This window comes from Oncorhynchus mykiss, chromosome 15 (genome assembly GCF_013265735.2).
Source record: "Oncorhynchus mykiss isolate Arlee chromosome 15, USDA_OmykA_1.1, whole genome shotgun sequence".
Classification (NCBI taxonomy): domain Eukaryota; kingdom Metazoa; phylum Chordata; class Actinopteri; order Salmoniformes; family Salmonidae; genus Oncorhynchus; species Oncorhynchus mykiss.
In genome coordinates this window covers 15,885,402-15,907,328 of record NC_048579.1, presented here as the reverse complement: position 1 = coordinate 15,907,328, position 21,927 = coordinate 15,885,402, and the positions used below count along the sequence as shown (strand labels likewise).

Genomic DNA, 21,927 nt, shown 5'->3' with positions numbered 1-21,927 from the left:
AATAAGAACGTGTATTTAGTTGGTATAAGTGATTTAAACATCAACATGTTTCACTTAACTGTTTGTTTCCTTTTGTATACATGCTTCACGAATGGCCTGCTATTTGTCAAAAAAATAAAATAGCAAATAAACACTTTTCTTCCCTGCTGTCGGCCTGGGGTTGACCATCAGTACACTATAAAAAGTTTATACAGTGGCTTTCTCTTTAATATACATTGCTTGATACTTTTTCATACCATATCCTACTTAAACATATGCCACTTATACAACATTAAAGAGGTTGATGATCACTTACTGGTCAGCTTTCTCTCGGTTCTCCCAGGCCACGGAACCTGAAGAAAGTCTGACATGCCAGCTCCGCTAACACACACACACACACACACACACACACACACTCTGATGACCCTCTCACGTCTGACCCTTACCTTGTACACAGCACATAGCCTAAGACTGCTGTCGTCACACATCAGGAGCGGACCTGAGCGGACCTGACCCCTAAAACGCTCACTAGGAAGGAGTCTACTGTTAGTGACTGATGGACTGTGGTAGAGGCACTTTATGCATGGTACTGTATATCTACTACCTGCACTCTTTGCCCATGGCAATGGAGTCTATTGAAATTATACTCGCCAATATTTGCCCTGTTGAAAAGTGACAACAATTATTCTGTTTTATGTCTTGCAGTGTAAATAAAGGTAATTTCGTTTTTTAAATATTTTGTACATCAATGATAGTTGGTTTTGCCTGTTTGTTGTGTGTACCTAAGTGTACTTGATAGGAATGTTTAAAATACCTGGATTTTGGAGTGTAAGACTTTAGAGTGCGATGTGTTTATTTATGAATTCCCCTGAATGCCAAATAAGGGTGTTTTCCTATGGTGTGTCCATGCTGGAAAGTCTCAATTTCACTTTATAATTGTTTTAAATTTGATTTTTCAAATAACATCACCAATTTGGGAAGTTATATCCCATAACTCTATATCGAATAAATCCAATCTGAATTTGTTTTATTCCAAATAAATCACTTGGAATAGCTTCAATTTGAGTTGTTACTATCTGGTGTCTTTGGCAGTCTATTTTGTCTGTTCCCGTTGTGTAAAGGACATGTTTTGTGGGACACCGACGGTATGTAATGATGTCAGATAAATAAATAAATAAATAACTAGGCAAGTCAGTTAAGAACAAATGATTATTTACAATTACGGCCTATACCGGTCAAACCTGGATGACGCTGGGCCAATTGTGTGCAGCCCTATGTTTTCGAACCAGGGTGTCTGTAGTGACGCCTCTAGCACAGTACCTTAGACCGCTGCGCCACTCGGGAGATATGCACTTGATTGCGCACCATTGTCATTTATAAGATTATTGTATAATAAATTGTGAATGTTTTCATTTCAACAGAAGCCTTGGTTAATTGATCAATACTTACTAAAAAACAAAAAAAAGTAATTTTAGAGCATCAAATTGTATTCTTCACATGCTTCGTGAACAACAGTGAAATGCTTACTAACGGGCCCTTCCCAACAATGCAGAGAGAAAATAGAGAAATAATAGAAAAATAATAACACGCAATAAAAAAGTTTGAATAAATACACAATGAGTAAAGATAACGTGGCTATATACATGAGGTACCAGTACCGAGTAGAGGCGCAGGGGTACGAGGTAATTGAGGTAGATATGCACTGTACATGTAATAAAGTGAGAGCTAGTTAACAGTATTGCAGCAACGGTTGTGATGAGTAAAAACATTTGCAAACGGGGTCAATGAAGGTAGTCTGGGAAGCTGTTTGGTTAACGATTTAACTAACTATTTAGCAGCCTTGTGTCTTCGGGTAGAAGCTGTTTGGTTAGCGATTTAACTAACTATTTAGCAGCCTTGTGTCTTCGGGTAGAAGCTGTTCAGGGTCCTGTTGGTTCCATTCGTGCATCGGTACCGCATGCTGAGCGGTAGCAAAGGACATATTAATTGCATATTGCCTGCAGTCCCTCTCTCATAATGTGGAAATAATCCTCCAACACAACACAGCCAACACAACAAATCCTCGCCGAGTTAGGAGTGATATTGGGTTGGTTATTGTATGCTATAAGTCCCTGTCTAAATTCCCTCCGCACGTCTAAATGGGCTTTTTAAAGTATGTCGAAGTATAACCCCTGAAAGATGTGGGGTAATTAGGGAACGAAGCTTACTTAACCCTTTTTGCTCTGCCTCATAATTAGTGGTCCTCCCCGAAGCAATTCTGTTACTCCATCCTAACAAAAATAATGTTTATTAAGAACCGTCTAAGGATATAGCCTATATTATGAATAATTGCAATCATTCATTTGCCGACATCTCCGTTTGCGGACCCTGGAAATCAGTGATTAATTTATGTGTCGCAAGTATTTCCTCATGTAGGCCTGTGTTGATTGCATTGTTCAAAGTTTGTTTATTAGCCCTAGCTGTTTCATGGAAATCAGACTATTTTTCTACCTGCAACTCAAGGCACCCTGGCAATTAGTCAATTTTGCATATCACCTTACCCTCTAGTCATCTTGTCATCATGGTCTGCTGCAACCATTGGCGTCTGCAACATTAGCACCAAAATATTAGGGACTGTTTATTTGGGCATGTACCTGATATAGCCCCCTTGAAGCCTTTAGAAAGCAAAGCAGTGACCGAGCACTTGGGTAGAAAGGCAGGTATACCAGTTGACGACCCATATCAACGTAATAATACAGATGACCTCTCTTTATTGACGTGACCATAATATGACAAAAAATACATGGTTTGCTCACATATATATGGTTTTGAGAGAAATACCGTCCCCAAAATGGTGTTCGCTAGAAAAAATGCTGCCTCTGGTGTTGAAAAGGGGTCACTTCTCTCTCCCCTCTGACACAAACAAGTTGTGAAAGGGAAAGAGCAGAGTCTCTCCCACTGCCAGGCAGTCTTAAGGGCTTATGATTAATTACTCCGGAGTCTAAGAGTTGTCAGCTCTTTGGGTATCCAATAAATTAGAAGCTCCTGAGAGTTTTAAGCACACACTCAGGTGAGCACGCATAGACGCGGACCACTGCGCACCTTTTTCCGCGGCCGCGCCTCTTTATAAAGATTATCTGTACTTGGAGCGGCAGGGCTACTTTTCTCCACCTCCTACTGTAGCAGCAGTGGAGTCTGTGCGGTGCACGATACCTCTCTGCATTGCCTTGATGTCGTTACTCAAGGCGGCGTTTTTGGGGAAATTTTAAGGTAAGTTCTCCTTATTTTCATAGACATGGCTTGGAATACATTCAAAGTAATATTATTTTCAGAGGGTTATGAGGTGTTTTGATTTCTTGATAACACCATCAAGCACAGTCAGTTATGTAAACATATTTAATGATGGTGATGGAACTTGCACGATAATTGGTATTATTTACATGAGTCTGCACCACACCAAATAATGACGCAACCGCCATAGAACTATATATTATATGTTTCACATTCTTATGTCAAATTAAACTTGGGAAAGCAGCCTTCTTAGGTCAAGGTTAACACACGTGGGTCTCAGTATAATTCTTTTTCAAATGCTTTATTGCAATAATGAAGGAACAATAACATGTGATTATATTTTCTTTGATATTTGATTGACATTCTTCACAACAATTTAGTAATGTTTTTATTGCATGTTGATTAAGTACATGTTGCCAATATGCGCAATGAATGCTTTATATGGGTATTGCAAATTTAAGTTTACTCAATAGGCCTAATTGGATACAGAATTTGTTGCAATACTATTTTAGCATTAATCTTTTTCAAAATGCCTAAATATTCAACGGCGTGTTTATACACAAGTTCAAAATGCGCACAGTTCAAGACAAGGGTGAGGATTTGATATGCCTGCCTTCATTTATGTTCAGCAACTAACTTGGCCTGTTGCAGATAATTTCAATGCATTTGCGCACACTGGTCAATAGACCTACATAAACTTGTACTATATCTGTAGGCTAATGTAGGCTTATTATAAAATATGTAATACATATTTTTTTTGTTTCAATTACAGTCTTGGCATTTTCAGTTTGTTTATGTAATTAATAGGCAAGTGAAAATGTGCATTCATCAACAAGACATATGTTACCCGTCAGGTTTATAAGTGCTCCCTATATGGTTGGAAGACAGACGATACGCATGGATAGTGGAAATGGCCCAGTGACAGTTATGGATGAGAGTCCCACGTCTAGCCCCAGCTCCAGCCCCAGTCCTGACATGCTGACCATCGACAGTCGGCGTCCGGAGGCCCTGCAGCACTCCAGGGTGGTCCAGGCCGGTGGGCTCGGTGGCAGAGGGCGACCGGCAGCAGCCAACGCAGCACGGGAGAGGAGTCGAGTGCAGACCCTGAGAAGCGCATTCCTGGAGCTACAGAGGACTCTTCCGTCGGTGCCACCGGACACAAAACTGTCCAAGCTCGACGTGTTGATTTTGGCCACCACGTATATTGCCCATCTGACTCGGACCTTGCAAGAGGAGGGGATGGAGGAGGGAGAGAGCAATAGACAAACAGAGGCCTTACACTCGCTGAAAGGTGAAGGTTACCTGCACCCTGTGAAAGTAAGTAGGCCCAACACATTTTGACGTTGAATTGATATCGAAATTCCATTTGAAACTAACCTGACAAAGTGTGTGATAATTGTGTCTCAGCTCTATTCGATATACCACATGATAATAAAAAAAAATATTTGGCTAACAATTATCAATCATACATGCATAAAATGCATTTAGCCATCATTGCACAACTTTTTATATTACACAGATCTTTAAAATGAGTAGGCTTCCTATTATGTTTAATACAATTATACAGAGAGGAATGGCTATTATTGGTAATTGAAAGCACCAATTTGCACCATAAATTGTGTAAAATTAAAAATTTAAATTAATATATTGCTTAATGTATGTGTGTTCAACTGAATAATTACTTAAAATAAACTTAGCAACATATTTGTTTCTTCATTTCTTAATTATATTTTCAGGTGCATTGAAATCAGTTAACTGCACTCACTAAATGATTTGTTATCTTTTTATCTTAACAGAAGTGGCCAATGCGATCCAGGTTATACGTCGGCGCCAGCGGTCAGTTTCTGAACAATTCAAAACCGACAGAAAATCAAGGCGCATCATCGTCGACCTCGCAGACATAAATCTATCCACGGCATAAGGGACTTCTAATTCAGACGACCATTAATTAGTAAGACTCTTTCAGCTAAATCCACCAATGAGGACTTATGAAATGGACAGCAGATTCGTCATCTGACAGTGCTTATTATTTTTTATTTATCAAACAACTGAAGTCTCTGCTTTCGACTTCAGTATTTTCATGTAAAGGAGACAGTCACGACTCTTTCAATAGTAGAAACACATTGTAAATTAATATATTATGTGATTATGTATATAAAATCTGAGAAAGCCTGAATATTGTTGCTCTTATTTTGGCCATGCTGTGTTTCTGCTCTGCTGTTCTGTGCCTGTTGGAGATATTAACGTGTGTATGTGTACTTTTTAGAAATTCCGTGTCTGGTGAAATGAACATTTGCACTAAATGCATGTGTGAATAACTTAACATCTGTCATGTGAAGTGATCTGTCAGAATCTCAACAGTGGTAGGAGCCTCTTCATCTTCATCAGTGTTTTGATAATGACTTGAGGAATAGAAATAAGACATGTCTCCCATTCCATCGGTTGTAAATAAGTTTACTGAGATGTATTTGTTCTAAGTGGCCTAAATAATCATGTTCTGTCATTTAAGTCCAGTTTTATCTCTTAACAATCAAGAGGGATTCCATTTGATTATTTGCATGAAAAGGGAATTATGAGTTGACATTCATTTTTTGCAGTCAGATATATATTTTACACAAATGCACAATTTTGCAACCACAACAAACTCCTAATTACAATACATGTTAATGCATTTCAAGGCACATATTGTGGAATGGGCCCTAAGTCTATTCAAAATGGTAGTGACTCTTTCAGTGTGGTGTATAGTGTGTCCAGATACCGAATTCAAAACAATGGGAACTGGGAACGCGGAAATCTCTGAATTCCGACTTCAGTGTGTTCAAAACAACTGGGAACTCGGAAAAAAACTAGCTCTGACTGGGAAATCGATTTGAACGTCATCCAATTCCGAATTCCAACTCGGGAGGTCGGGCCTTTTCTAGAGCTCGGACTTCCCGAGCTGAAGATCACTGAAGTCATGATTTGACCTCCCAGTTGTTTTCAACTCGGCAAGAGGCCACTTCTATTAAAGGGAATGTTCGGGATTTGGGCAATTAATTTTAAAAAATGTATCTACTTCCCGAGAGTCAGATGAACTGGATATAATTTGTATGTCTCTGTGTTCAGTTTTAAGTAAGCCTCATTGCCAAAATCCCAAACTATCCCGTTAAACCAAAGCATAACTTTTGAGAATTTTAGCTTTATGAAGTTGATATCGAATGTTCAGAGATCAATTTAGAAAGTGCACTTTTATGTAGGCTACTCAGACACTGTTACACTTCTGAAATGTGCAAATTGGAAACTTAGCACAATATTCAAAAGAAAAACTGATAGTTATGGGTTTAAAGGCCCAGTGGAGTAAAACAATTGATTTCCCTGTGTTTCATATACAATCAGTAGCCAGTTTATTAGGTACACTCATCTATACTGAACAAAAATATAAACACAACAAAGTGTTGGCCCCATGTTTCATGAGCTGAAATAAAAGATCCCAGAAAATGTCCATTCCTATCAAATTTTGTGCACCAATTTGTTTACATCCCTGTTAGTGAGCATTTCTCTTTTGCCAAGATAAGCTATTCACCTGACAGGTGTGACATATCAAGAAGCTGATTAAACAGCATGCACATCACACAGGTGCACCTTGTGCTGGGGATTTTTTTTTAAAACAACACAAATGTGCAGTTGTCACAACCCAATGCCACAGATGTCTCAAGTTGAGGGAGCGTGGAATTGGCATGCTGACTGCAGGAATATCCACCAGAGCTGTTGCCAGATAAGTCAATGTTCATTTCTCTCCGTCGTTTGAGAATTTAGAAGTACGTCCAACCGGCCTCACAACCTCAGACCACGTGTAACCTCGCCTGCGTGATCGTCTGAGATTAGCCATCCAGACAGCTGATGAAACATGTCTGTAATAAAGCCATTTTGTGGTGAAAACCTCATTCTGACTGGCTGGGCCTGGCTCCCCAGTGGGTGGGCCTATTCCCTCCCAGGCCAACCCATGGCTGCGCCCCTGCCCAGTCAAGTGAAATCTTTACCGTTGCCAAGATAATCCATCCACCTGACAGGTGTGGCATATTAAGAAGCTGATTAAACTGCATGATCATTACACAGGTGCACCTTGTGTTGGGATAATATTTTTTTTTTATGCAGTTGTCACAACACAGTGCCACAGATGTCTCAAGTTTTGAGGGAGCGTGCAATTGTCATGCAGACTGCAGGAATGTCCACCAGAACTGTTGCCAGAGAATTTAATGTTAATTTCTCTACCATAAACCACCTCCAATGTCGTTTTAGAGAATTTGGCAGTATGTACAACCACAGACCACGTGTAACCACGCCAGCCCAAGACCTCCACATTCAGCTTCTTCGCCTACAGGATTGTCTGAAAACAGCCACCTGGACTGCTGATGAAACTGAGGAGTATTTCTGTCTGTAATAAAGCCCTTTAGTGAGGAAAAAAATAATTCTGATTGGCCTATGCCCTCCCATGGCTGCGTCCCCGCCAAATCATGTGAAATCCATAGATTTATTTCAATTGACTGATTTCAAGTTAATGTCACATGCACAAGTACAGTGAAATGCCTTTCTTGCAAACTCAAAACCCCAAAATGCAATAATCAGTAACAATGTAATACTAGAAAAAAACAGGAGAATAACTGTAACTCAATTTTTGCATGTTACATTTATATATTTTTTCAGTATACTATCGAGTTGGACCCCCTTTGCCTCCAGAACAGCCTGAATTCTTCAAGGGAATGGATTCTACAAGGTGTCAGAAACATTCCAACGTTTGGTATCAAGGTACAATTGATACAATTTGCTACAATTGGTGTCATGGGACCTAACGTGTGCCAGGAAAACATCCCCCACACCACTACACCACTGCCACCAGCCTGTACCGATGACACTAGGCAGGATGGGGCCATGGTTTCATGCTGTTTACACCAAATCCTGACTGCCTTCAGCATGACGCAACAGGAACAGGGATTAATTGGACTAAGGCAATGTTTTTCCACTCCTCAATTGTCCAGTGTTGGTGATCGCGTTCCCACTGGAGACGCTTCTTCTTATTTTTAGCTGATTGGAGTGGAACCCGGTGTGGTTGTCTGCTGCAACAGTCCATCCGTGAAAAGGACAGACGAGTTGTGTGCACCGAGATGCCATTCTGCACACCACTGCGCCGTTATTTGCCTGTTTGTGGTCCGCCTGTGAGCTTGTACGATTCTTGCCATTCTCCTTTGATCACTCTCGTTAACGAGCTGTTTCCGCCCACAGGACTGCCACTGACTGGAAGTTTTTTTGTTTGTCGCACCATTATCGGTAAACCCTAGACACTGCCGTGTATGACAAGCCCAGGGGGCCGTCCGTTACTTAGATACTGGAACCGGCGCGCCTAGCACCGACGATCATAGCACACTCGAAGTCGCTTAGGTCACCCGTTTTGCCCATTCTAACGTTTAATCGAAGCAAGTAACCAGATGCCTGTCTGCCTGCTTTATAAAGCAAGCCACGGCCATGTGACTCGCTGTCTGTAGGAGCGAACCGTTTTCATGAACGGGGTGATGTGTCTAATAAACTGGCCACTGAGTGTGTATTTCCACACTACGATGATAATGCCCTTTTAGTGTAAGAGCTGTCTGAAAAGACTGCCTGACATTTCTGCCTGTTTTGGTGGGATGGAGTTTTGGCCTGCCTGTTGACCGTTAATAGACCAATAAGAAAGAGAGTTCCAAACCTCTCTGCCAATAACAGCTTTTTTTTCACCTTTCCCCTCCCCACTCAGACCACTCCCAGACAGTCCTAGAAAAACAATTTGTTTGAGAAATTGCTCTTTGCTAAGCCATCTTTTTGACAATGTTAATTGAAAACCCACATTAAGGTACTTAACGTAAATTGTTACCCATAAATTATTTGATATTGAGATCAAAACGGCTGCATTGGACCTTTTAATTCAAATGAAAATGGCCAAAACACAAATACAATTAAAACACAGTTTTCAAAAGTTATAAAATATACCTATTAGCTGCCTCATAATAATAGGTAAAACCTTGTAGGGTGTTTTTGGTAGTTGCCTGCGTGATGTGAGCTCAGACTGCGCATGCCAATAACGATGAAGCAGGAAGTCTTATCTTTCTCTGTGGAAGAACAACGAAGGAGGACGCATGGAGGTTGTATGCTCTCGCACCCATATTATTTTTATGAGCAACAACTTGTTGAGTTCCCCGTTCAGGCAACAGGTAGGTTGCTAATAACATTAGGCAGTCGGTTTTATTCAATAATAATGCAAATTGGTGTTTTAGCTGGCTATATAAAATACCAGAACACTAGCATGTTAGCTAACCTGACGTTTCCGCCGTCAAAATAAGGATTATATCCTTCCCTCTAAAAATGGATTCGAAATCATTTACGTAGTTTTCTGTAATATAATCGTCCCGTTTCAATTATACAATTTTATTGACTAGGTTAGTAAGCGAACCGTTTCCTTGTCACTGGTGCGCTGCGCTCGAGGGCCACGAATCAATGCCACTGATCACGTGAGTAGGCAGACTGTCGTGGCCATAATGTAGTTAGCGCTAGGGTAAGCGAGAGACTGGTAATGTATGGATATTGTCTGGCAAAGGGTGCAGCTCATTAATTATTTAATAATCATTCATTTAGTTTGCTAATTAACCACTCCCTCATGTTTATGCTCAAATTGGTGCATCCCGCAGACATTTGAGGCACTTTTGTCGGTGCATGTGAGCTGTTGGCAATCATACTATGGATCATTTTACCAAAATAAATTGACGGTTTACTCTTGGATCTTAGTATCATGTGTGAATGGAATGGAATAAATGACTTATCGAACGGTGTATTTGGGCCTAAATGTCCCAGCAGTATTGTAATAAATCATACTGTCTGCTGCTTGTCCCAGATCCGATGATAAATGGCCCCTTTGTCATTTCGGCCCCTATTGTTAGTTAGGTTACTGCACACCTGCTCTGGTCACCGATCATCGGATACCACGGTGGTCTGTTAATTGTCTTCGCAATGACTTCATTGTGGAATCTCGACTTTGGACGTCTCAAAGGAGTAAAGGTCTTGGTTAAGGTCGTGATCTGCTGTTGAACCTTCCTTGGAAAGGCTGCAGTGTGGGCTTTCATTGTGCAGTACTCCCAAGCTGTGTTAAATGTGCCCCCTGACCCTAAGTTCATTACTCATTTTAGCTGTCTAGTTGTGTTCGGAGTGCATTGGCTATTCCTTCAGTACAGCTTATCCATGCAAGATAAAAACCAATAGTGCCACACCAGTTACCTGGCAATTACTTGGGAGTACTATTTTTGGATGTCACTCAGACTTTTTCAAAGTGCAGAATGCTTCCCATAGCTCTGAATGTGGCTCTCTTAATATCTTTGAATATCTGAGCAGTAGAGTTGTGTGCGATCTGTATCCCAGAATTAGCTGAACCTTGAATTTGTTAAATTCGACAGCTGTGTAGGCTGATTTATGACAGTGTTTTTAAATATACAGCAGCAGGAATTTCACTTCAGGTTTTATGTATTTCTCTTATAGCGTTCATGGACTTGAAGGGTGTTGAAGGATCCAGACACGGATGCATCCTTTGTTGTACTGGAGTGAGTCGTCCATTCTTAAACCCAAGGTTTATTAAAAGGCCTAGAATATCATTTTTGCCGTTTACCCATCTAACTAAATTTGGTTGCTGAGACTAACTGAACTACCAGTAAAATCACAACAATGACCATACCACAACTGTCAGTCCAATTTGATTTATACTTTTTTTTGTCACAAAATTCATTCAGTTTTTTTCACAGGTTTTTCTTTTGGGGACAGATGGTGCTGGCTATGCCAGTAGTGTACTGAGGTGAGTTCATTCCTAACTATAAGCTATGCTCTGCTAGTCGGTTGTTCTGCTGGTACTGTGATGACTTCACACATTTGCCGTTTACCCATCTGACTAAATTGGGGTGTTGAGACTGTGACTAACTGAACCACCAGCATTATTCTAACTAAAGAATACAATTTCAACCCACATCTCGATTGGAGGCCAATGATCATCAGTATAACAATTTTTTTCTCCCACAGATTTGATTGGCTGGCAGGGTACTGAAGACGCTATAAGAGATCTACACCAGGGGTGTCACTCATTCCATAGAGAGCCTAGTGTCTGTGGGTTTTGGGTTTTCCTTTCAGTTAAGGCTTAGACAACCAGGTGATGGAGTGACCTTAACTCGTCAATCAAGTACAGGGAGCAGTGAAAACCTGCATACACTCTGCCCTTCGTGCAATGAGTTTGACACGCAATCTACATCTTGTTTTTGGTGAGTTAGGCCTATACCTTCTCGTTTCCACTGGCATTAACCAACTAGTATACAACCAGCCCACTTGAGTGGCCTGTTTGAAATCTGTTTTCCCTTTGGTTAATGTTGTGATGAGTTATCATTTTTGCCGTTTACCCATCAGACCATTATTGGGGTGCTGACAGTGTGACTAACTGAACTACCATTATTCTGAGATATATTTTTACATTATCTATCAAATTATAATTCTGTTCTTTCATAGAGTTAATGGGCCAGGATGTATATTGAAGATCTTGCCCTGTGGTGAGTAAAATATTATTTTTAATCTGAGGGCCCAACATGTCTTTGATCGGCAAATGTGCACGAAACTGGAGTTGTGATGAGTTCTACATTTTGCCGTTTACCCATCAGACTAAATTGGGATGCTGAGAGAGACTTCCTGAACTACAGTATAATTGCTTGTATATTTTGCCTAACTACAATCAAATGATAGTCATGCTAATAGACTGTTCTCTCCTAGATTGGGTTTGATGATCCAGTATGTGGAATATGAAGACTTAAATCTCAACCCTATGGTGAGTGTGAGGGCTAAATAGCCAACTGGTTTCCTTCAGTCTTCTACTGGAGTTGTGATGACTTCTCACTTTTGCTATTTACTGATCTGACTAAATTGGGATGCTGTGACTAACTGAACTGCCAATATTAGCATTGATCATTATAGGTAGACGCAGCGATATGGTATAGATGCAGTGAGTAAAGGGGTCAATTTCCACAACTAAGAGTGTTGAAGCGTGAGCATCTTGCTTAGCTCAATATCTGCGGTGCACCTCGTGGCAGGGGCTACCTGCAATCATTAAACCTGCAATCCCTGACTACGGTTTGAGACTCTTATTTCATCATGCAGGATTGTTAGGCCTGCAGTAGGGGAGTTATTTCCTGGGTTGAGAGGTGTCCATTCATTTTAAATGGAATTGATGCCCTTTCTGACATTTCTGCTAATTTACCCTGCTGAAAAGCCATTCATTTGAATTACCAGCATTGTAACTAAACCCACGATGGTAGAAAGTTGTAGGTTGATGGCTAATCTTATTAGACAATGGTCATTTATTTAACTGATTTCTTCTATTCGTTGACAATTCACAAGGTTTGGAAAGCAGTGCATGAACTCCTTCACAAATATGACCCTGGAGACCTAAACTATCACCCTATTTTCACCATTCTTGCCTGTCAAAAAAAGCACAACCTTGGTCTGACTCCCCTGCTTAAGGTTAAATGTTTGTTTTAATCAGATTTTATTCTGCCCCGTTATGAAATAAAATATTTTATGGTACATTAATCGCAATCTTTTTTCTGCCTACATTGAATTACACTGAAAAATATGAATGTTACAGTTCATGTATTAGACCCTAATCAATGGATTTCAATTGACTGCAGGTGCGTAGCCATGGGTTGGCCTGGGAGGGAATAGGCCCACCCAGTCAGAATTAGTTTTATCACCGGTGAGGCCGGTTGGATGTACTGCCAAATTCTCATTCAATACTCTGGTGGACATTCCTGCAGTCAGCATGCCAATTCCACTCTCCCTCAACCTGATATGTGGCTACAGCAATCATGCTGTTTAATCAGCTACTTGGTATGACGCACCTGTCAGGTGGATGGATTATCTTGGCAGAGGAGAAACGCTCAATTTGAAGCGCTTTGTGCTTATGGAACGTTTCTTCTTCTGAGTAGCTCATTTCACCATTGCAATTCAATATAGAAAAATCCTTTAACTTAGCTGTGGTCCTATTCCTCCTCAGTGATGTAGCTGGTGGCCCCGGGTGCGTAGGCGTAGACAAAGTGCAGGATGCTTTGTTGGAGCTGCTCCAGGATAAGGTCTCTCCTGTGGAGAGCTTCCAGGTCACACAGGTCACAGGGAAATGCTGCGTCGGGTGGGATAACAAGCGCTGAGGCTCCTGTAGGTAGAGGGAGCAGTCCCCAGACCAACTATCAGGGAAAATCTAGACTGCAGTCCACACTGGCTGCTATTACTAGAGCAAAGAAGATCATGGCCAGGATACTCTTGCCTGTAGCTACACCTGCATGTGACTGATATAAATGTGATTTGACTGTAGAAATCCCCACTCACTGACATTAAAGCAAGACCTAGGCATGACTGCGGGAGTCTTCACCATGCTCTGCTGATGTATTTTTCTCCCCATATACAGGAGTATTAAAGACTTTGCACTAGTTTGGGGGGGGGGGGGGCTGTAGCACGGCTATGGACCTAGGGGTGTGGCACCCTAGACAAAAGAAAGGTTGGACTGCGACATCACTAGAAATGGTGCCGAGTCTGGAGGGGTTTGATTTCAACATGGCAGCAAATGGGATCTATGAGTTTGGCTGCTGACTTGGTCTTCGGTCCTGTGTGTCATACCATGTCTGAGAGTGATGGAGTTTTCACACAGCAACACAGCGATCACTGCATCCTCCTCCAGCACTGTGCTTCTCAGACACAGCTTACTGTGGGCCTCAGCCAGGGAGATCCTGGAAGAAACATGCCAATAAAGACAATTAGAAGTAAACAAATGTCTAGTTTTTAGCTAAGCAGAATTTACTGTGAGTAATGGTACAGTTACTAACTGGCAATGAAATGCACCATGTAGGAACAGACCATCAGATCTGGAAAAACCTGTCTTAGTGATAAGCCTTTTCTATATCTTTGGGGGTCACTGATGAAATTGTGTAAAAATAAACCCAATCTGATACCACTGAAAATATTTTCCAGCCTACACAAAAAATAGTCTACACTCGGGCACCCATTTATTGGTTCTGTAAATGAATGATTGTGCTCCACCTTGTGGAGAAATGACATTGCAGGTGCCCTGAGAATTAAGGGCTTTTTCTCTTTAACCAAGTAGGCAAGTTGAGAACAAGTTCTCATTTACAATTGCAGTTTGACAGATACGACACAGAGTTACACATGGAGTAAAACAAACATACAGTCAATAATACAATGTGAGCAAATGAGGTGAGAAGGGAGGTAAAGGCAAAAAAGGCCATGGTGGCAAGGTAAATACAATATAGCAAGTAAAACACTGGAATGGTAGTTTTGCAATAGAAGAATGTGCAAAGTAGAAATAAAAATAATGGGGTGCAAAGGAGCTAAATAAATAAATTAAATACAGTTGGGAAAGAGGTAGTTGTTTGGGCTATGTACAGGTGCAGTAATCTGTGAGCTGCTCTGACAGTTGGTGCTTAAAGCTAGTGAGGGAGATAAGTGTTTCCAGTTTCAGAGATTTTTGTAGCTCGTTCCAGTCATTGGCAGCAGAGAACTGGAAAGAGAGGCGGCCAAATAAATAATTGGTTTTGGGGGTGACTAGAGAGATATACCTGCTGGAGCGTGTGCTACAGGTGGGAGATGCTATGGTGACCAGCGAGCTGAGATAAGGGGGGACTTTACCTAGCAGGGTCTTGTAGATGACATGGAGCCAGTGGGTTTGGCGACGAGTATGAAGCGAGGGCCAGCCAACGAGAGCGTACAGGTCGCAATGGTGGGTAGTATATGGGCCTTTGGTGACAAAACGGATTGCACTGTGATAGACTGCATCCAATTTGTTGAGTAGGGTATTGGAGGCTATTTTGTAAATGACATCGCCAAAGTCGAGGATTGGTAGGATGGTCAGTTTTACAAGGGTATGTTTGGCAGCATGAGTGAAGGATGCTTTGTTGCGAAATAGGAAGCCAATTCTAGATTTAACTTTGGATTGGAGATGTTTGATATGGGTCTGGAAGGAGAGTTTACAGTCTAACCAGACACCTAAGTATTTGTAGTTGTCAGAGCCGTCCAGAGTAGTGATGTTGGACAGGCAGGTAGGTAGGTGCAGGTAGCGATCGGTTGAAGAGCATGCATTTAGCATGCATTTAGTTTTACTTGTATTTAAGAGCAATTGGAGGCCACGGAAGGAGAGTTGTATGGCATTGAAGCTTGCCTGAAGGGTTGTTAACACAGTGTCCAAAGAAGGACCGGAAGTATACAGAATGGTGTCGTCTGCGTAGAGGTGGATCAGAGACTCACCAGCAGCAAGAGCGACCTCATTGATGTATACAGAGAAGAGAGTCGGTCCAAGAATTGAACCCTGTGGCACCCCCATAGAGACTGCCAGAGGTCCGGACAACAGACCCTCCGATTTGACACACTGAACTCTATCAGAGAAGTAGTTGGTGAACCAGGCGAGGCAATCATTTGAGAAACCAAGGCTGTTGAGTCTGCCGATGAGGATGTGGTGATTGACAGAGTCGAAAGCCTTGGCCAGATCAATGAATACGGCTGCACAGTAATGTTTCTTATCGATACCAATGTAACAGTATAATTTTAAACCGTCCCCTCGCCCATACCCGGGCGCGAACTAGGGACCTTCTGCACACATCAACAACTGACACCTACGAAGCGTCGTTACCCATCGCTCCACAAAAGCCGCAGCCTCTTACACATAGTTAAATCGGATTTGACAAATGCCCAAGTTAAACACTAAAATAAGTAAAAGGGTGATGTGTATAAATATTAAACATGGTATTTTTTTTATGAATAACCCTCAGCATGTAGTAGGCCCTTACAGTAGCTTGATGGAGGCCACAGACACCTTTGCACCATGGCCCGAGTCTGAGCGGACCCTTCTGCTGGCCATGTAATAGCCATGTATCATCATCTCTGCCCCGGGGCTCAGCTCTGTCTGGATCCTCTGGGTGTGGGCCAGAAGCTAGGGGAAGGAAGAGAGCACAATGGTCTGTCACAAAGCATCTAAAAGTGTGCGGATGTATTTTTTATATGTGCCATAAATAACATAAAGGTAAATATCATTATAGTGTGTACAGTATTGTGTGGTTTTACCTCCTTATAGTCCTGTGTGGTGAACTGCATGCAGGATGGGTAGAGGGGCTCTCCGGGCTGCACTGCCTGTCTGAGGGTGTGCACCGTCTGGGCTAGCAGGGCTTGCTTTCCCCCTGCCTCCCGACACAGGATCACCAGACCAAAGGCCTCAGCCAACTGGGCAGGGACCGAGCCCATGTCCTACACACACACAATGGATCACAGATTTTCATGTGGCTGGTAGCTAATTTTGTTAAAATACCTTAACATGGAAGTACTATACTTACCACTAGAGTACTGTTTCTTGTCCATCCTGAATAGGCACAGGCCAAAGTGGAAGAGAACCTGAAAGCGTTTGTTTGGACAGCAGTCTGTTCCATGAGTGGAACAATTAACTACTTCCTCTGAAGAGAGTAAATTGTCTCCCCTTCCTGCTTTGCCTACATAAAGCAAACGCCTAAACAGACAATTGGCTGGCTCAGATTTGACATTTCGGGAACACATATTTGCCAGTGCTGAGTACTATTGGCATTGTGTGGTAGGAGAAAAGGTTTCAAACTGCTCACATGGAATAGCATCGTTGCAGAATCACCATATCAGACAACAACCCAATGGGGGCACTCACATTTATCAAGTGCAGTAGTCCAATAAATTTGAATGTAATGTAAATTAAACAACTATGACCCACCACTGTTCCCAGCACTGTACTGTCAGTCCTGGTGGTCTTGTTTGAGGGAGCTGTGGAGTCTGCCAAGGCCCAGAAGCTGCACTGGACAGGGAAGGAGATCTGCTGGTCAGCATCCTCTCCATACTTCTTCCCTGGGATGATCACAGACACTGTCCGACTCTCCAGAGCTGGGTGGGGAAGGAGAGCGGTCAAAGGTGAACTAACTGTTGGGGGTGGATAGAAGGCAAAGGCCCCGTGTGAAACCAGTTCTTTGGGCTATACACTCAAATAACTTACTCTATACTTTGTGTCACAGGAGGTGCCATAATGTTGCATTGCTACAGCTGTATCAGACTGGCTCCAGGCTACAAGGTAAGCAGGGCTCTGTACCTGACTGAAGGGCGTCCATCTTATCTTTCCTGTGGTGGCCCAGGTCCCCGAGCATGCAGACGCCCCCAGTGGCCAGCAGGGCGGAGCCAGCGTGGATGTTAGCCGTGCCTGCTCCGTGTTCATCACGAGAAAGAGAGGCAAACATCTCCCCTGTCGCAGGGTGTCTCACCCCACGGCCAGCCAGACCCAGGCTGTACGTCATCAGCCTAAGACGGGGGTAACGGAGGCTGGCTCTCAACTATTTATTTATGCTGTTGACTTGAATATAGGCATAGTATAATTTTACTGTAGTAATGTTATTGTTTTGGCCATTGTATTGTGCTTTCTAAGAACATGGTTGATTGATTGACTGATTCAGAGATTGATTAATTGACTGTCTGACTGAAGCATTATAATGCAGGACCTTTCCAGTATGAGTGTGTCAGTCGTCAGGGCTAGCAGGTCCAGGCAGTGCAGTGAGTCTGGGTTGTCCTCCCGGCCCTGGACCAGGCTGAGCAGCAGGCCCAGCTTCAGAGTGCTGTACAAGCCCGGGGGAACCACAGGGGATCCAAACGTGTTAGCCACAATGGCAGAGAACCTCCAGGGGGAACAGGCTGTTGCCGTCAACAGGGCCTGGAAGTTAGAGCTGATGGTGCCCGTGTCTGGGGGTGTGGTTGAAGGAAAAGAAGAGGGGTGGAAATAATCTACTGGACTGTGAGGTGTTGTCATTGAATATACAGTACCAGTCAAAAGTTTGGACACCTACACATTCAAGAGTTCTTTATTTGTTGTATTTTCTACATTGTCGAATATTAGTGAAGACATAAACTATGGAAACAAATCATAATATATTTTATTTTAGATTCTTCAAAGTAGCCACCCTTTGCACACTCTTGGCATTCTCTCAACCAGCTTCACCAACAGTCTTGGAGTTCCCACATATTCTGAGCACTTGTTGGCTGCTTTTCCTTCACTCTGTGGTCCAAACCATCTCAATTGGGTTGAGGTCGGGGGATTGTGGAGGCCAGGTAATCTGATGCAGCACTCCATCACTCTCCTTCTTGGACAAATAGCCCTTACACAGCCTGGAAGTATTTTGGTTTATTGTCCTGTTGAAACACAAATGATAGTTCCACTAAACTCAAATCAGATGGGATGGAGTATTGCTGCAGAATGCTGTGGTAGCCATGCTGGTTAAGTGTGCCTTGAATTATAAATAAATCACTGACAGTGTCACCAGCAAAGCACCATCACACATCCTCCATGCTTCACGGTGGGAACCACACATGCTGAAATCATCCGTTCACCTACTCTGCATCTCACAAAGACACGGCGGTTGGAACCAAAAATCTCCAATTTGGAGCCAAAGGACAGATTTCCACCGATCTAATGTCCATTGCTCGTGTTTCTTGGCCCAAGCAAGTCTATTCTTCTTATTGGTGTCCTTTACTAGTGGTTTCTTTGCAGCAATTCGACTATGAAGGCCTGTTTCAAACAGTCTCCTCTGAAGAGTTGATGTTGAGATGTGTCTGTTACTTGAACTCTGAAGCATTTATTTGGGCTGAAATTTCTGAGGCTGGTAACTCTAATGAACTTATCCTCTGCAGCAGAGGTAACAATGGGTCTCCTTTTCCTGTAGCGGTCCTCATGAGAGCCAGTTTTTTCATAGCGCTTAATGGTTTTTACGACTGCACATTTTCTGGATTGACTGACCTTCATGTCTTAAAGTAATGGTGGACTGTCGTTTCTCCTTGTTTATTTGAGCTGTTCTTGCCATAATATGGACTTGGTCTTTTACCAAATATAGGGCTATCTTCTGTATACCAACCCTACCTTGTCACAACACAACTGATTGGCTCAAAAAATCCACAAATTAACTTAACAATTTAATTGAAATTCCAGGTGACTACCTCATGAAGCTGGTTGAGAGAATGCCAAGAGTGTGCAACGCTGTCATCAAGGCAATGGGTGGCTATTTGAAGAATCTCAAAATATATTTAGATTTGTTTTACACTTGGTTACTACATGATTCCATATGTGTTGTTTATGTCTTCACTATTATTCTACAATGTAGAAAATAGGTCAAATAAAATCCCTGGAATGAGTAGGTTTGTCCAAACTTTTGACTGTACTGTACTGTTCTGGTATAAGCAAGTCAGAGGTCACAGTCCTCACACACAAGGACACACACATACATGTTCCTTATGAATGGCTTTCTCGGAGTAGCTGAAAATCAGACCTATAGATTATGAATAGGATTTAATGTAAGCTGATCTGTACCATTGTAAGCATGCATATAGGTCCTTACATTCAGGCTCCCACGGTTGAACGCTATTGGCCTCCACACTCCAGGTGACGTTGGGCCACTGGTGGACATGGGCCGGTATGCCCAGCACCCTGTACAGACGTCCAATCCTCATGGAGTTACACAGCTCATCTACGATGTTGTGGGGGAAACAGAACCATAACACTCTGAGGGGTTGTCCGGTTCTGTCTTGCTTTTTCCTAATTATTTGAGGAACATGCAAGGCACCTACACACCCCTGCCAAGAACAACACAGGAACCAGGCCCTTGGAACAAAGATCTCACTGTGTGTGCGTTGTGTGACCCAACTAATGAGTGTTTCTTACACTTATTAACATATATGTTTAGTAACGTGATCTAGCTGTGTTGAATTCCTCCAGAAGACTAGGTCAACAGAATATGCTAATACTGGCACTGAGAATCACTGCTCTCTCAGGGGTAATGGCTGGACAATGTTATTGGAGGGCACAGGAACACCTAATATCTCACCCAGGGGCACTACTGCGTGGCTGGCTACTCAAACCTCTATTTTAACTCTTCCCCCATTGGATTTTGGCTCCAAAATTACATTTGTCATGGAAAAGAGAAAATTCCTAACAAACTTCTAAGTTACTTTTCTAAGGAGATAAAACAAAATCTTGACTTGCAATATGTGAACATTACAAAACGTTTGGGCAAAATTATCATTATGTGAGCTTACCTCTGAGAAACAGGGTGACAGACTGGTACCTGAGGGCACTGGGAGGATGGACTTTCAGGACATCCAGTGCTTTAACATGGATCAGCTCTACAAGCTGCTTGTCTGTTTCCAAACCACATTATATTTACATTACAAAAGGTCAGTCATTTAGCAGATGTTCTTATCCAGTGCATCCATCTTAAGGTAGCTAGATGAGACAATCACATTCAAGTACATTTTCTTCAATAAAGTAGCTGTCAGCAAAATCAGAGCTAGTAAGAAACGACGAGCTACATGTAAGAATGGCATGTGAGGCTACTTCATCAGGTATCATTTAGGGACATTCTCACCCCCCAGGACCCGGAACTTGATGTCCTCTTTGAGGTGAGAGGAGCAGAGCAGGCAGCTGAAGTCACTCCTCACTGTGGCTGACTCAGTGGCTCCGGGTGCGTGCACTCTGATGTGATGGAACCCTGAGGATAACATCATATTACAGAATTTGTAAATGGCATTACCGTGATGTTATGAAAACAGAAATAGGTTACTTGTAATCAGGCCTACCTGTTGAGCAGGGACAGTCCTCCTCAGAACAGAGAAACCTGGCTCCCTGAGTGTACTTGGAGACCCTAGTCATCGCGATGGCCAAGCCCTCCATGGCAACAGGCCTCATGGGGCCATAACCACAGGGAAACTCACAGAGGTCCAAGGTGTACTCAGGGAACGGAGGTAGGTGTGTAAACTTCAGGATCACATTCACCTGACTTTCTGTGTGGATTTTCTCTATGAGGGAGAGTGTCTTTATTGACAGAAAACAAACCTGAAAGAGTGACAAAAATAAATAAAAAAACAGTATGTTCAAAATTCAAGGTTTGAATAAGGGGTAATGTAAATGGGAGATGTTTTGGACTTACAGATTGAAACAGTGCTGTAGCTTTGAGGGGGTCATTGAGAACACAATCACCCAATCTAGGATCCAGTTCGATTAGGTCTGAAGGGTTCACACGGATACAGAACCGATACACAGCTTCATTTCGCTGGATGTCTGAAGGGAATAGGTACTTGGGTGATTGATGTAGCTGTTATAAAGTCAACTCTATCAATTTACATAACCATATCAGTTATTTAACAGTTTGCTGTCATCTATGAAGGACTGCGTCTCACGTGTCACCACATCCTCCAAGTGGGTACAGGGTTGCCTAGGTTACCCTTTCCTCAGGAGTCACACAATCCCATTAGCTAGCTAGCTAACACTGACCGAAAGCTCTCGCTAGCTAGCCTACCACTGGCCCTTAAAACTTACCGTTGAATGGTTTGCAGTCTTCGGCAAGTTGAAGAAGAGCTCCACTTCTGTCTAGAAAAGACAAAATTGACTCTTTCAGTAAGAGAACGTTTTCCATTTTCTGTTACCGACTGACTAACGTTAGCTAAAGCGTTGTCTGAAGAGACTAGTCACACAGTCAAGATATCACGCGACTTGAACATTTGAACTGTGCTCGCTAATTTGAGAGCACAGACAGACAAGTCCCC

General features: G+C 42.4%; 2 protein-coding genes and 1 long non-coding RNA gene across 4 annotated transcripts; 2 read left to right on the top strand and 1 right to left on the bottom strand.

The window, feature by feature from the left end:
* Positions 1 to 2,986: 2,986 nt before the first annotated feature.
* LOC110489694 (transcription factor 24) lies at positions 2,987 to 6,849 on the top strand. 2 transcript variants are annotated; one of them, XM_021562463.2, is made up of 3 exons: positions 2,987 to 3,228; positions 4,104 to 4,566; positions 5,046 to 6,849. In XM_021562463.2, exons 2-3 carry the CDS (start codon positions 4,123 to 4,125, stop codon positions 5,151 to 5,153), a joined length of 552 nt encoding a protein of 183 aa, XP_021418138.1. In that variant the 5' UTR covers positions 2,987 to 3,228; positions 4,104 to 4,122; the 3' UTR covers positions 5,154 to 6,849. The 2 variants fall into 2 exon arrangements, with proteins under 2 accessions (XP_021418138.1, XP_021418137.1); XM_021562462.2 differs by lacking the exon at positions 2,987 to 3,228 and having other exon boundaries at positions 3,261 to 4,566.
* A 2,469-nt stretch (positions 6,850 to 9,318) lies between these two features.
* On the top strand, positions 9,319 to 12,861 carry LOC110489693. The gene is made up of 6 exons (XR_002468613.2): positions 9,319 to 9,470; positions 10,786 to 10,847; positions 11,046 to 11,095; positions 11,317 to 11,552; positions 11,794 to 11,834; positions 12,052 to 12,861. It is a non-coding gene; the product is annotated as an uncharacterized LOC110489693 (long non-coding RNA).
* mcmdc2 (minichromosome maintenance domain containing 2) lies at positions 11,793 to 21,892 on the bottom strand. Its single transcript, XM_021562461.2, has 13 exons — positions 21,701 to 21,892; positions 21,312 to 21,442; positions 20,962 to 21,217; positions 20,751 to 20,873; positions 20,422 to 20,523; positions 19,725 to 19,853; positions 17,841 to 18,078; positions 17,438 to 17,643; positions 17,069 to 17,235; positions 16,402 to 16,581; positions 16,128 to 16,270; positions 13,948 to 14,057; positions 11,793 to 13,486 (listed from the first exon to the last, which is right to left on the bottom strand). Exons 1-13 carry the CDS (start codon positions 21,795 to 21,797, stop codon positions 13,317 to 13,319), a joined length of 2,052 nt encoding a protein of 683 aa, XP_021418136.1. The 5' UTR covers positions 21,798 to 21,892; the 3' UTR covers positions 11,793 to 13,316.
* Positions 21,893 to 21,927: the final 35 nt, after the last annotated feature.

Bases quoted from the DNA above. Each gene is read 5' to 3' on its own strand.
- LOC110489694 (XM_021562462.2), top strand. From the start codon at position 4,090: ATGTTACCCGTCAGGTTTATAAGTGCTCCCTATATGGTTGGAAGACAG. The intron at 4,567-5,045 runs GTAAGTAGGCCC...TTATCTTAACAG, and splicing joins GTTACCTGCACCCTGTGAAA to AAGTGGCCAATGCGATCCAG.
- mcmdc2 (XM_021562461.2), bottom strand. From the start codon at position 21,797: ATGGAAAACGTTCTCTTACTGAAAGAGTCAATTTTGTCTTTTCTAGAC. The intron at 18,079-19,724 runs GTAAGGACCTAT...CCACACCCCCAG, and splicing joins TCAACCGTGGGAGCCTGAAT to ACACGGGCACCATCAGCTCT. The intron at 16,271-16,401 runs GTAAAACCACAC...TCCTTCCCCTAG, and splicing joins CCACACAGGACTATAAGGAG to CTTCTGGCCCACACCCAGAG.